General features: G+C 34.6%; 1 protein-coding gene across 2 annotated transcripts in view; it reads left to right on the top strand.

Annotated features, from left to right (window-relative positions):
- atp6ap1.1.L (ATPase, H+ transporting, lysosomal accessory protein 1, gene 1 L homeolog) overlaps positions 1-14,931 on the top strand; it is a 31,323-nt gene that overhangs the window by 1,087 nt on the left and 15,305 nt on the right. For both annotated transcript variants that reach the window (XM_018250582.2, NM_001172231.1), the window contains 5 exon segments: positions 9,140-9,266; positions 9,747-9,815; positions 10,437-10,630; positions 12,164-12,204; positions 13,640-13,725. In XM_018250582.2, the coding sequence (XP_018106071.1) occupies positions 9,753-9,815; positions 10,437-10,630; positions 12,164-12,204; positions 13,640-13,725 (384 nt within the window). In that variant the 5' untranslated portion in view covers positions 9,140-9,266; positions 9,747-9,752.

Genomic DNA, 14,931 nt, shown 5'->3' with positions numbered 1-14,931 from the left:
AACACTTTGGCAATGTAATTTATTTTTGTAGCTTCATATTTTATTTTACATATAGGTTAGCTTCCCTTACTTACACAGTTCTCTTTTGATTTAGCATGAGGAAAGGGAATCCTGACAAATGAAGTTTGTCCTTTATTAAAGGGGTTGTTCATCTTTGAATTAACTTTTGGTTTGATTTAGAGAGTGCAATTGGTTTTCATTTTTTTATTTATTTGTGGTTTTTGGGTAATTTAGCTTTTTATTCAGCAGCTCTCAAGTTTCTAATTTCAGCTATCTGGTTGCTAAGGTCCAATTTACCCTAGCAACCATGCATTGATGTAAATAAGACTGGAATATGACTTTTAGAGTCAGAAGAAGAAGGCAAATCATTCAAAAACTATAAAAAAATAAAGGCTGAACTGAAAAGTTGCTTGGAATTGGCCATTCTATAAAATACTCAAAGTTAACTTAAAGGTGAACCACCCCTTTAAAGAGCACATTAGGTGGGGGAAAGGTTGTGACAGCAATACTACAATTGTTACACTTTTCCTGTTAACATTTATATTTATTTCTTTAAAGTGTTCCTCTTTTATCATCCACCCCTAATATTCTACTACTCATCACACAATATATTCACTTAACCTGATGCAGTGAACAAAGTGTAGTTTTAGACACAATCACCATGGTTTTTTTAATATAAATTATTGGTTTTTCCAAGAATTCAAACGGCATTGCTGTAACATAGGCATTGAATTGGTGCAGTTGCGCTGAATATTTTCAAAGTCTGACTAGCGTAATATCCTGTGCTTGGCATGCTAGTGACTTCTGCATCTGATACTTTTAGAGAACAGCGCTGCTGCAAATGACGCAGGGCACAGAGGGAACCCTGGAATTCGGATGTAACTGTAGCTACAATGTTCAGCAGGACTCAATTCAAAGTAGTAGGCAGGAAGGACTTAACAGAACAAGATCAGGAAAAAACATAGTCAAGGTCAGGATGGAGGCTAGCAGGCAAGGCTCAAAATTGCATGAAACACATGGGTAAGCAGGATCTGGATATCAGAAACTGGCTTGGGCAAGTGTATTAAGCTGAAAACAGGTATTTTTCTAAAGGCACCAAAACTAAAGTAAACCCCAGTAAGTGACACCGTATTATACACACATTTTGACACAGTTATCCAAGTGCATTCTGCATAGCTATAAGCATTTAAATCCCAAAAATATTCAAAAATGAAGTGCTGTAGCCCTGTAGGTAAACCAGATATTGCCAGCTTGTATGTATATTGATGTTTAGAATGTTGTGTTATTTACAGTACACATACATTTTGTTTTCTGTACACTTTGCTCATGGCAGAACACACTCTTAACTTCATCTAAAAAATCAGCAGTCCTATAGGACAAATGAGTCATTGTTATCCACAACCTCTTTAAATATGTATTCAAACTAAAAATACATAGAAGAGAACAGGATGTATTTAGAGTTAATGGTGTGCAAAACTAAAAAAAACAACAACATTTAGCTATGTGCCAGATTATTAATTTAATAATTTTGAAAACCATGATTGGTTTATATAAAATATCATCCTGTGGCCCCCCATTTTGTTTACGTTTAGAATGGACAACATAAAAGGTGTTTGTTTTGCTCTTCACTATTTTCATTCATAAATGAGAGAAAAGTCAGATTTAGACTTAGATTTAGACTTAGATACTGAAAAATGTATTACCATTTTCTGCTTGTATATTTCTTGATACTGGTGGGCCTGATCATGTTGATAGTATACTTTATGGTCAGAGATGTGTGGTTTTGCATATTTTCTGCAATACAGCCAGCTAGGAAATGTCACTTCAATGGCATTTGCTTCACAGGCCACTTCTCTTTCAGTAGCATTAGCATCTCTACTGCTCTTATCTGCTATAGGTCGGCGGTTGTCAAAGCTCCTGTGTGCCATTAGCCTGGAGAATGTGGTCTGGCTGTATATGAAGTACCCTGTCACATTCCACATTCTATGTACCGTATACAGCGGTTGCCCATGTCAATGAAATATGTATTTTTCCACTTCGTGGGAAGGAATATTGTGATGGAGGTTGAGGAGGAAAAAGTTAAGTTAACATGCTGAGTAATGATTTACAGTTAATTTCTATTGTATCTTTATATCAGAGAGAAGTTCACATTATGCAGAATAGTATAAAGAAATCAGAGCTTTTTTTGTAATTGCAAATCCTAAATTATTGCCTCCGGTTCCTAGCTTGCACTTTCATTGTTTTCATTGACTCCTAGTCCTGATGGTTTACTGAAAATGTTAATACCATTGATTTAAACATAAATATATAAATACAATAAACAGCATGATACAAAAACATCTTAAATATTTGATGGGATCAGTAGGAGACACCCCCTTAGGTTGTAAGAGTGTTAATGAGATTTCACTAAAGGTCAGCACAGCAAACTGATATAGACCTATAGAAAGAGAGACTCCACTTTATTTTAGTTGTCAAGAAGCTAGAAGGTTATGCAAGAGCTTCTTTATTCTCACATTACCCCTTTCAGCACTGAAGGGACCTCCTGTAGTATATTACTCTGCAGTATGCTGAAGACCTTTATGCATAAAAAAAACAGGCACAAGCTTTTAATCGTTTACATCTTGTGCAAGGCATGCTGTGCCTAGTGACATTTACACAGTGCAACTGAATGGCACTTCCCTAAAATAATGCTGCAGGGCAGAGAGAAAGAAATGTTCTATAATAAATAATTAATTCAAACTACAGAGCTGTCTGGATCAAGAAAGCAGGTCCAATCCATAATTTGTGTATGAACTCTGGAGTAAGTCACTTCAATTGCAATGCTGGACGCTACTATAATAGAGCAAAGGTGATTGATGGCAGAAACAGGACAGTTTAAAGAACATACTTCTTAACTGTTCTACACTATTTAAATATAAATAGACATTTGCTCTCTAATGTGGCAAGGTAGTTGTTCTTTATGTTTTTGTTGCTTTTGCAATTTCTAAATGTAGTATGCTTTCACGATTCCATAGCAACAAGTTGTTGGCTTTCCTAGTAAAGTGTCTGAATGCAGAAAGGGATTTCAAAGGCAGAGCCAAGTCATTGAATGCTGTACAGGTGGCTACAGAATTCCATTATGTCACAAGTTGCTTGGCGTGATAGATAACTACTCTCTCTGAACACTATACAAAGGATTCATCTGCTGCATTGTTTCTTTCAATACAAGGGTCATTTTAATGGAAAACTGTATATTCAGAATTAACACTTTACCAGCAGAGAATTCACTATATATACGTATATATATATATATATATATATATATATATATATATATATATATATATATATATATATATATATATATATATATATATATATATATATATATATATACAGTATACGTATATTGACTAATCACCTGACAGGAAATAATGTAGGTTCTAACTGTGACAGGAAGTCTGGAAGTCTTTTCATTTTCTGATGTAAGCTAGCATGTATGTGTGTCCTTGGTTTGTGTGTGAGCACAGTGCCTCATAAAAAGCAGGACAGAGGGATGAGTTACCCATGGCCTAAGTTAATGGTAAAAGTAAAAAGAAAGTGCATTTTTCAGATACTAATTGCATAGAAACACAATGCAGTGTATTTGCCAACAATTGTAGATATTCAATTGTGAGAATCACAGGCTTGAGGCAGAATAACTACTGTTCAGATTTTTTTAAACTTTATTTTTAAATTTTCAAAGTTACTAAAGGGGTTTGAGTTCACTTTAAGTATGATGTAGATAATGCTATTCATATACAATTTGTTTTATATATTTTATTATATTATATATATTTTATAACAGGAGTTATTTAGCTATTTAATCAGCAGCTCTCCAGTTTGCAATTTCAGCAATCTGGTAGGGGTACACGTTACCCTAGCAATTATGCATTGGTTTAAACAAGAGACTGGTATATGAATAGGAGAGGGCCTGAATAAAAAGATTAGTAATATAAAGGGCAATTACAATACATTTGTAGCCTTACATGGCATTTACTTTTTAGATGGGGTCAGTGACCCCCCATTTGAAAGCTGGAAAGAGGCAGAAGAAGAAGGCAAATAATTCAAAAACTATAAAAATAACTAAATAATGAAGACCAATTGAAAAGTGGCTAAGAATTATTCATTCCATAACATACTAAACGTTAACTTAAAGGTGAACCACCCCTTTAAGTACATCTGTCACAATTAGTATGGCTAAAATTACTGTTTTCAACAGCTTAGTTCTACAGTTAATGTACGATTATGTCATGAACAGCCTTAATAAATCAAAACTACAAAGCAAAATAACTAAAACAGAAAAAGAAAGAAAAGAATATAACAGAAATCAAAGGTACAGGATTGTAACAGCACTAAAGTAGGTTAAATAATGTATTGTACCATGACTCAGTTAATGATCATATCATCCGTCAGGATGCTGTTCAGATTTTTATTGTGTATCCACACAACATGTTTCAGGCATCAAGGGTCCTATCTTAAGTGTAAGAGAGAAAGGGCCCTTGATGCCCGAAATATGTTGTTTGGATAAACAATAAAAATCTGAACAGCTGTTATTCTGCCTCAAGCCTGTGATTCTCATACTTGAATATCTACATGAATATGCCTTTATTGGTTGCCAGCGATGGAGCACCAGTGGGAATTACAGCAGTCTAAGAGCATCTGCTATTGTGTGTTACTCTGAAACTTGGTATTTCCCTAGAATTCAAGCTTCATTCCTGCTGAACTCTGTTGCAATTGCACCTGATGAGCCAAAATGAGTACAAGTCTATTAAGGCTACTGACTCAACTCACTGTGGGAACCATGGGATTACTGCCATGTTCAAGGTGGAGGTGGATCTCCGGCATCAATAGGTGCACTTCCGTACAATTTATATCTGTACAGACTGTATGCACTGCAATGGCACTTAGCACAACTACTGTATATGGAAGTGCAAGGGCCATGTTTGGACGCAAATACCTTTAATGAACAGCTTCAATACACACATACATGTGTGATCGATATGGGTTCATTAGAACGTGGCCACTTGCTGTTGTAAATGAGGTTTATAATGTTTTAGATTCAATATAATGACTAATATTTGTGGATCTTGTAGGAGAGACTGTGTTATTGATATATTCAATTCTACTTATGTGTTAATATTTTATTATTGTGTTTTCTAGTTATAAAATAAATAATAAGGAAAGATCGGTGTGTCAGTGACCCAAGTTTTAAGCCTGTGAAATTATCGTCAGGAAAATAAAGGTCAATAAAGTCAGTGCAAAGAATTGTTTTTTGAGCTGCTCATAAAAGTTGCCTGTCCTGTGATATTGCTACCAGATCTAAGATAAGATTCAAAGATTGCAGTGATTATTATTTTATAAAGTTTAAACTTTTTTGGCAGCTTTATTCAAAGTATACTAAAAATGTTCCCCTGCACATGCAGTTTGTGAAGGTTGGGGGATCTGCAGTGATTCCAACATTGCATAACCCCATCCTCACAATATAATCATACCTTAATAAATTAAAAAAACACCTGGATGGATGATGGAGTGCCAACAAAGACTTTTACCAGTCTGTTGCTGGCATTTCTCACAAGTTTTATTACGTTAGGCAGATAATAATGGATGTTATTTTTATGACTGGTATAGCCACAATGGGCAACTTAGTTACTGCTCATTCAATTATACCTCTTATGCAAATACTAAGTACAAGTGCCCTTCAGTTTGATGACCATGCAATAAATCAGTAGTCATCATAAGATTATACGTTTCTACCATATAATTATGCAATTTTCCACTTTTGTTAATGTGTTGCAAAGCTAATTATAAAAAAAATATTAAAAACTGAATTGCAATAACCCTTTGCAATCTTATTGAACCCACATCACATCAGATGGCAGGTGCCATTTTGGAGTTTTAGAAATAGACCTGTCATTAAGTCATTTTATCAGTAGGTGTTCTGCTCACACATTTGCAAAGCAAGAACTTTGCTGTGTATTTCTTGATAAACAACTGCTGTTTTGCCAACAGGGACCTTTCTCTTTAATGGTAAAAGGTGGTTTCAAGGTCACAAAAACATTACAGAACTTGATGTTTCTTTTATCAACAGCAACAAAAAAATGAGTGTGTATGCTCCAAACAACAAGCTGTGTTGTGAGTATTGTGAACCAGACAAAAGCTTAGTATTGCTTAAATGTGTTCTCATTGTGGTTGAGCTATTATATAAACACATGGAACACTGTATTCAGAATTTCAACTTTAGAAAATAAACCTAAAATGTACAACTCCTTCTTTTTCCTCAAGTTGATTATAAAAATTTTGCCTTCTTGATAAAGTCAATATGACTTGAGGTTTTCTAGGTGAATGAGGAAATATGCTATTTCTGGGAGTTTGCTCAGGTATGTGATCTATTGTCCAGAAACCTTGAGAGTTCTTAAATACAGCAATGCCATTTTTCATAGTGTCCAGATTAAATAAACAATCTTCCTTATATACTGTTATATCTTTCTGCTTTAATATATAGTACTTGATGTTGCACAAGTCCATGCTGTCCAAATGTGTTTCAGTAGCCTGAAGGCATGGAACTTCTTATTCTGGGAAGACTCCTTGTTAAAGATCATGGATCCCATAACATTTACATATAAGTTCACAAAACAACATTACAACAATGGATACAAAAGACAGTAGTTTGTGTCTGTAGGGCAGTATGTAGGTGTGCATGTATAACACAGTTTATGAAGTGCTACTGGGATATTCTAACAACATTAGAATATATCAGTATAATATACAAATATACTTGCATATATGTATGATGTGTAAATATAAAGAGTTCCTTGTGGCAAAAGACATAGGGGCAAATTCACTAACCTCCGGAAATTCACCAGAAACGGCTTCGCTCACATCGCCAAACTTCGCCAGGCTGCCGAACGATGGCGAAGTTTTGCTAGCGTCAGTTACTTCGCCCTTTAGTAAATTTGCCCTATAGTAGGAAGAATAAATAAAGTAAGGAACAGCAGAAATAAAATTAGCAGAATAGTTAATAAGGTGCAGCTAATGGTACACTGAGCCTTATTCCTCTGGCTGTAATTGTACCCCTAACCCCACTGCCCATTGTCTTGACTGGGAAGACAATAGCTTTTTCCAAGGGAACCAAAATTAAACAACAGCTTGTGGAATCAAAATCTGGGTTAGAAACAGTTAGTAAATTGGTTTAATTGAAAATCACTGCATTGCCCATTCTGGATAATTGGATGCCAAAAAGCAGATGCTATAGCTATCCTAGATGCCTGAATTTATGTCTACATAATTGTCACTATTAAAACTGAATATTATTGATAAGTGCTGTAAAGTGGTTGACTTGTCACGGATGCTCTAGTACTTATTTAAGGATACATATATTTATATGTGAACTTTTATTGTAGTTTTTAAGGATTTTATACAGAATGTAAGCGGGTCAGTCACTTTTTGGTAAAACTTGACCTTCTCTGTACTTTTGTTCTGCTTTCAAAATTTGACAGGTTGGTGTAGTATCATGCACAAACTGTGTTGGTTTACACAGCTTGCTACCTAGGGACAAATGTTCATAACACATATTTGTTTGCCAGTAATTGGCTGAACATCACACAGAAGATTGCAAGGAAACTGATTCCAAACAAAAAATGTATTGTCAAGCATAATTAGGGCACCTGTTGTGTTACAAAACGTATCCAATAGAATTGCCTTTGGCTTTCACAGATGGCAAACTACTGTGCAGTTCTTTTCTTCTGGGAAAACATTATAGTCTTTAACTGTTACCAGGAGAGTGCTGGAATTCTATACTCTTTCAATTAATAAAAAATACTAATGATGTATATTCTACTGTATCATCAGATTTGGGTTAAATAAAGTCTTTCATTATTAAATCAAGGTTGTTGCATACATGCTTTTAGCAGGATGGTGTCCTGCATAATCATTTTATTGACTATGCAATGAATGATGCCATTTTTATTAGGCAGACAGTAAAAAATTCAGAAATGCTACATAATCTTCTGAAAAGTATACTATTTTTCATTTTTACCAGTGCTTTGTGGCTCTGTGTAATGTCACTAGTAATTTTATATAAAGTCCAGTGGTATTAGCATTAATATGTGAGGACGAGCCATTAACAGGGACAGCTTGACATTATTTTCTATGTCTGTTCAGCTTAGTTTTAGCATGGGTACAACATACCTCCCCTTTATATACGAGGTGTATTTATCTATGTAATGACATTCTTCATTTAACTTGGCAATTTGTGGATATTTTCTCCAATTTCAGCCACAGAGTTTTTTTGATTTTGTAAGATTTTCAAAGTATCAAGTGGCATTACTCACAACTGCTTCTAAGACAAGACCTACAATTCAGTTTTAAGAAGAAAACTGAACTAATTACAGCATAGCACAGCTTCCTTGCCTAGATTTTCTTTAGTCACAACATTTAAGGAATTATGGCTACTTTCAAATGCAATTTAATGTATTACTAACCTAATTCAAACCTTTTTTAATCTTATCTCTGCTTCCTAATGGTTGGCAATCACATTACAGAAGTTATTCAAACAGTATCCTATTCAGTATCTATCTAGATGGAATTAATATTAAGGAAATAATAGAAAAATAATATTGTATTAGTCGTGTGAAGTTTTCAATACTGTTTTAAATTGTGCTGTATAGTTTCCAGTTACATCATAGTCAATGCTTGTGATAAATATGCTGTAGTAATGATGTGTTCTGGCATGGTGGCAACAAGATAAGACATGGGAGACAAGTCATACAAGCAACTGACAACTGACGATCTTGCTTGTTACCTGGTTGGTACATAGCCACACTTTTTAACAGTTCAGTTTCAGTTCAAAGCTTTACACAAAAGTACCTGATAATATATTTTATAAAATATAACTAATATATTTTGTTAGACTATCTAAGGCCCAAATACACAAAGCTTCCAAAAAACATTGATTACTTTGTTATGTATGTAGAATAACTTTTAATTGCTATCAGTACCATAATTAATACAATGCATTATCTAAACAATATAACAAAGTGCTTGTTATCATTCCTTTCTATTATTACAAGTGCACATTATCAACTTTTTTCAAATAAATTACAATTCTTATTATTTTCAGGTCTATTTTGGAATTTAAACCAACAGTACACGGTGGGCATGTAACCTCAGAACATGAATTTCATAGGCTGCTTGATCCAGCAATTAATGCAGACCAAAAAACTATCATCCTATTCCTCCAGGAAACGGTATGTGTGTCTGTATATTTTCAACAGTTAGGATTTATATATCTAACTAGTCTATCTAGTCACTGACTCCATCTAAAACAAATGCTGTGTAAGGCTACAAATGTATTGTTATTCCTTCTTTTTATTACTCATCTTTCTATTCAGGCTCATATTCCATTCCCTTATTCAAATAAGCGCATGGTTACCAGGGTAATTTGAACCCTAGTAAACAAATTGCTGAAATAGCAAACTGGAGATCTGCTGAATAAAATACCAAATGCAAATTATTTTAGTATATCACTCTCTACATCATACTAAAAGATACTTTAAAGGTGAACAACCCCCGTCATATTTATTACATGGTATTCTGTCTAGGCCCAAAAACATGTTGAGGATTTCCCTACACAGGTTTGGATCAAAGATGTAGACTGGGAATTTTAATGGTGCATCTCATGATCCTGGAATGCAAATGTTTCATTTACTTATTTTCTTCATTTGCAGTTGAGTATGGAAGACTTCAATTATTTCAGTTCTTTCAGTGGATCTGAAGACATATTCTATAATGTGAAGGTGAGTTTTTTTTAATCATATGAATATGAATATGTTGAAGAATATGTTAAAGAGTGCTCAGAAAGTATATTAAGGTTAAATAAAATGCAATTGCTTCTGCTTTCAGTAAAATTGCCCTGACACATGACTAATGGCTGGTGTGTCATAGCAGGCTTTTGATTTATTTATATATATATATATATATATATATATATATATATATATATATATATATATATATATATATATATATATATATATATATATATATATATATAGTGGTTTAGTTGTCCATTGGTATTAGCAGCCTTGCTTGAATGTGAAACATGATCTGATCTTGGCATAATAATATGGTATATATATATATATATATATATATATATATATATATATATATATATATATATATATATATATATATATATATATATATATATATATAGAATCCCTCCAGTGACGGCACTCCAGAATCAATCACGCTTGGGTCAGTAGATGTCAATCATAAAGGTTTATTAAAGTGGACCGAATATATATATATATATATATGGTAGTGGGGTTTATGCATTTGAATGATATGTGCTAAGATACTTTTCTTACATCAGAGCAAAAATCAACTTATTTCTTCCTATATATTTATTTCAGGCATTATTGAATTCCTCACCGTCTTCTTTAGTTCTACCAGCAGTGAACTGGAAAACAATTCACCATCTCCCAGGTTACTTTAAAAACCAGGCAAACTGGAACTTAATCAGAGCTGATGCTCTCAGTTTATCATCTGTGGAACTGGAGAAAGAAAAGTCTAACCTTATCATAGTAAAATTACTGCCAGTTCCAAGGTATAGAAATTAATTTTCTGCATTTAAAAGGTGCAATTATAATAATAATAATTTATTTTTCCAGTTAAAACGATGACATTTATTCATGTGGTATTGTATGCAATGACATAAATTATGAAGCAATACAAGGTACACTAATCAGATGCATTTCACTTCTTTTTTTACCCACAGTGCAGCTTTTTCTGCAGAATTCCATCATAATTTTATGTGCCACTAAGTAGCATCCACCACACCTTGCATTCAATATGATAATGTACCCAGATTACCCCCTCATAGAGGGGATGATGTCACTTGTTAAGCACTGCAGGGCAAGATGGCAGTGCCCAGAGGTTGCACACGTTATGATGCATTGTTTCACCGATAGCTTATCAAATTGTGTGTGGCGTGATGTCAGCGCCCGTTTTCGGCACAAAAATTCCCTTTAAATAGACGTCAGTAGCTATTAACCTTGCCCGATTATAGGTTCAATTTTGTATGTTCCTGGGTGCATTATTACTTATTCTGACTCATCTTTCCTCATCTTGATCTTGGCCTGTTTATTGACTAAGAACCTTAATGCCTGAACTGAGCTTACCTGGGCATGACTTCACTATTTCTACACCCCTTGGATCTGTGCTTGGAGCCTGTTGCTTCCTCCTTGGTCCGTTAATCCTAATCTGAGCCCTCGGGCCCTGACACCCACTTGACAAATTAGGCCTTTTATATGTATGGACTTGGATATGCTCCTCTAGTGACTATTCTGCCAATATATGTTGACAATATTTGGTATTAAATAGGAGGAGAAATTTATTTAATCAATAAATCTGGAGTAAAATAGCAGAAGTCTTTAGTCTTCTAAAGCTGCAAAGTTAACCTTTCTTGCTTACTTACTTTTTACAAAGGAAAAATGTTGCAAAGGTTCAAAGTGCGTTGGGGGGGGAGGGAACTACAATAAATAAATATACTCAGATACAAAGTTATTGTCATGCATGTACCAGTAAATACCATGCATGCACCAGTAAATATTTATCTGCATAGGTATATATGTCTATTTACCAATGTTGCACTAAGTTAAAGCATTAGGCTATAAATACTGCATGTTATGTTTTTGTCTTCTGTGCAGCTAAAGGCCATCACAGTCTTTTGGCATTAATGATCTGTACCTCCAAACATACCCATGTAGCTCCCCATCTTCTTTCCTGCTGATTCACTGCACATACTGTACTCTAGGCTGCTGTCAGTGTGACAAAATATAGTGTATATATATAATCCTGGGGTGGATCTAAAAGATGTGGTACACTATCTTCTTTGACAATAATATTACTGTGGATGACACTTAATATTGTTTCAGGATTACATAATTGTTATATGTTACCAGTCCACCTTTACATTAACTAACATGCTGAATATTTGCAAATACAAACTCACAAATTATGGTAATAATTATCAGAGAGCGGTGATGCTTTACTAAACTATGGAGTATATACAAGTCTGTAAAAACTGAAAAGTCTTATTTTGCTACTGATACACATGATATTTCTTCTTTGCTTGCAGATCAAGTAAAACAGCTGCTGCTAAAGCCTTCTCTGAAAATGGTGAGTAGCAATCCATCCAGGTAATACATGCTTTGGCAATATTGGACATGATTACATATAATCTTAGTCCTTTGCAAAAGACATGGCATCAGACCTTCTGTGAGCATAAGGGGTGGATTCCATGTTGAAAATGCGAAACTATGAATATTTGCCCTGCAATTTCAGAGTGCACACAAGACGACAGGGATGGGAATAGATTGGCCTTTACTCCATTGGCATATCTACAGCAGCAGAGAAAACACTGTGTGTGCCACTGGCCTGATAGATATGTTCATAGGTATTATATAGAAGATAATGTATACTGCACATGCCACTGCCTGGTATTTTTATAGGACATAATTCCCACTACTGTGTAATATAAAGATATTAGAATTTACAGATCATTCCTTGCCTGTGTAAATAAAAAAAGGTTACATAAATATGGCAAAAATGCATTTATATTATATCATTATACATACGTTTAAACTGGTTGTGTGCACATGCCATCATTAAAAGCAATTTATAATTTCTGACATCAAGTAGAAACCCAAGTATATAAGGATACAGTATATTTTACAGATTATTTATGGCACTTGGTTATAATAATGATCTTGTGCATCTGCTTGCTGTTTTATTTGCTAATGGAAAGCCCAACCTCTCTATCTATCCATATCCCTCATTTATGACATGTGAGGCGGGGTTGTGCACTGGCGCCTTTACCTCTCTATCCATCCATATCTCTCATTTATGATATGTGAGGCGGGATTGTGCAGGGGCGCCTTTGCATGACAGTTCATTTTACTTCAGAGATGAAAGATCTGATTTGTGTGCCTATTGGTTGTGTGTGCTTGTGTGTGTAAGGTCATTTAATAGAGCTGTTATATGCTGTGGTTTATCTCTAAAATCCAATACTTGAAACATTGCTTAACAGTTTTTGTACTTGAAATATAAGCATTAAATATAATAATGTTGTATTTTGTATTAAGCAGATGGAAATCTAATAAGTATCTTTGTCCTGCAAAGTGTTCGCATGACAACAAGGAAGCATAAATTTCATTTAAATGTGACTGTGCTTTGTGAAAAGCAAAGGTCATTGACATTCTTTGTAGCTATAGTTACTGCTGTAGACTTCTTCCTAGGGAATGCCAAATAACATACTGCCGATTGGAAAGACATTTGACTATCTCAATGAGAAGGACAAATGTGTTTTTGTTTCATTTTAAGCACAATATAGAAAAAAAAAATCTGACAAATGATTGCGCCAGATTGCACTGATCCAATTGGTCAGACTGCTTACTGATGGGTTTATAAGGGAAACAGAAGGGAGAACTGACCTCTGCTGGTGGCATTACACGTGCAAATGGAAACCATCGACTAAATAAAGGCATCATTTCCCAAAATGTAGCATTATTGTTTTGTTATTTCACTATGTAAATCATTGTTATCATTGTTGCAGATAAAGTAATTGGAAGGCTCACAAAAGAACTGACAAAGAGAGACATTGATTTTATTGGGATTTACACTGGAATGAAACCATCCCAGGTACCCTTCTGTTTTTTACTTTTTCTACTATGTTATTTGCAATGGATTTTGTTTGCCAGAACACTGTGTTGCTTTTTATTTAGACATATTAGGCCACCAGATTAGATTTCAGATTATCAAGGTCTATTTTAGTCCATGTGAATGCCAGCTTTGTTGCCATTATTTTACAGTTCTTCAGACTATTTCAGATTAAAAACTGACTGTCCTCTCAAAATTAAATTCCTACACTGTCCTCACCCACCAAAACCTACTTCATGGTAAGCCTTCCTGTTTTCAGAACTGTCCTGCCTAAATAAGGCTAATTGTGATGAAAGTACCAGGTGTGACTATTGTGTTATTCTTAAACCCACACTGACAAAAACTAAAGGTTGTATCCTGTGCATTACCAAAACTGTCATACCATAGCTGTATATCCCTTTTAGTGGAGCATATAAGTAGCTACTGTTTATAAAATGGAAATAAGAGGCATAGGTTATTGTGTGCACAGAACATTCTTATTCAATTTATTTACATTTATACAAGAATGTTACCTGCCATATAATGCACTGTAGACAGCAACACAACAACGCTCACTGTCAAAACTAAGGGGCCATCATGAAGGTAACCCTGCATAAGTTAAGGAACACACAAGGGGTTTCAGGTCAAAAAAAGGTTTTTCTTTTATGATTGCTTGAGCAGTCATAAATCGGCACCTAACAGTGGGATGTTGTGCAATAGTCAACTTAGAGAGGTCAGTTGTACTATTGCCAGTTCATGCATTATAGCAGTTCCAGCTGATAAGCATAAATTAAATTATGATGAGAAGGGATCATCTGTAATTTTTACTATTTACTATCTTCAGGGCAAAGTGCAAGTGAAACAATAGGCACAAACTACCCTCTGTGCTAAACATGTAAGCACCCCCTTCTATTGCCTGCCCATCCCCTTACTTGCATGTCATTTCAACCCACACTTTAGGGTTAGGGAATCCCGAAAAGAGCAGGCCACAACAGGGCCCTGTTCTTTCTGGTAATGTTGTTATAATGTTGTTTTTCCTTTTACAGTATTTGTCAGGACTAAAAAATAGCCAATTTATTTTGAAAGTACATGCGACAAGTGTTTGCAAGTTTAGAATTTGTGCAATATGCCCCTGATTCAAGGATAAGCAGACTCCTATGAGCAACAAGGAAACCAGGCAAAACAAGTTACTGTAAAGCATAGTACATT

This window comes from Xenopus laevis, chromosome 3L (assembly GCF_017654675.1).
Source record: "Xenopus laevis strain J_2021 chromosome 3L, Xenopus_laevis_v10.1, whole genome shotgun sequence".
In the NCBI taxonomy this organism is placed as follows: domain Eukaryota; kingdom Metazoa; phylum Chordata; class Amphibia; order Anura; family Pipidae; genus Xenopus; species Xenopus laevis.
Note: the sequence above shows the minus strand (reverse complement) of the source record. Positions and strands in the feature narration are given on the sequence as shown.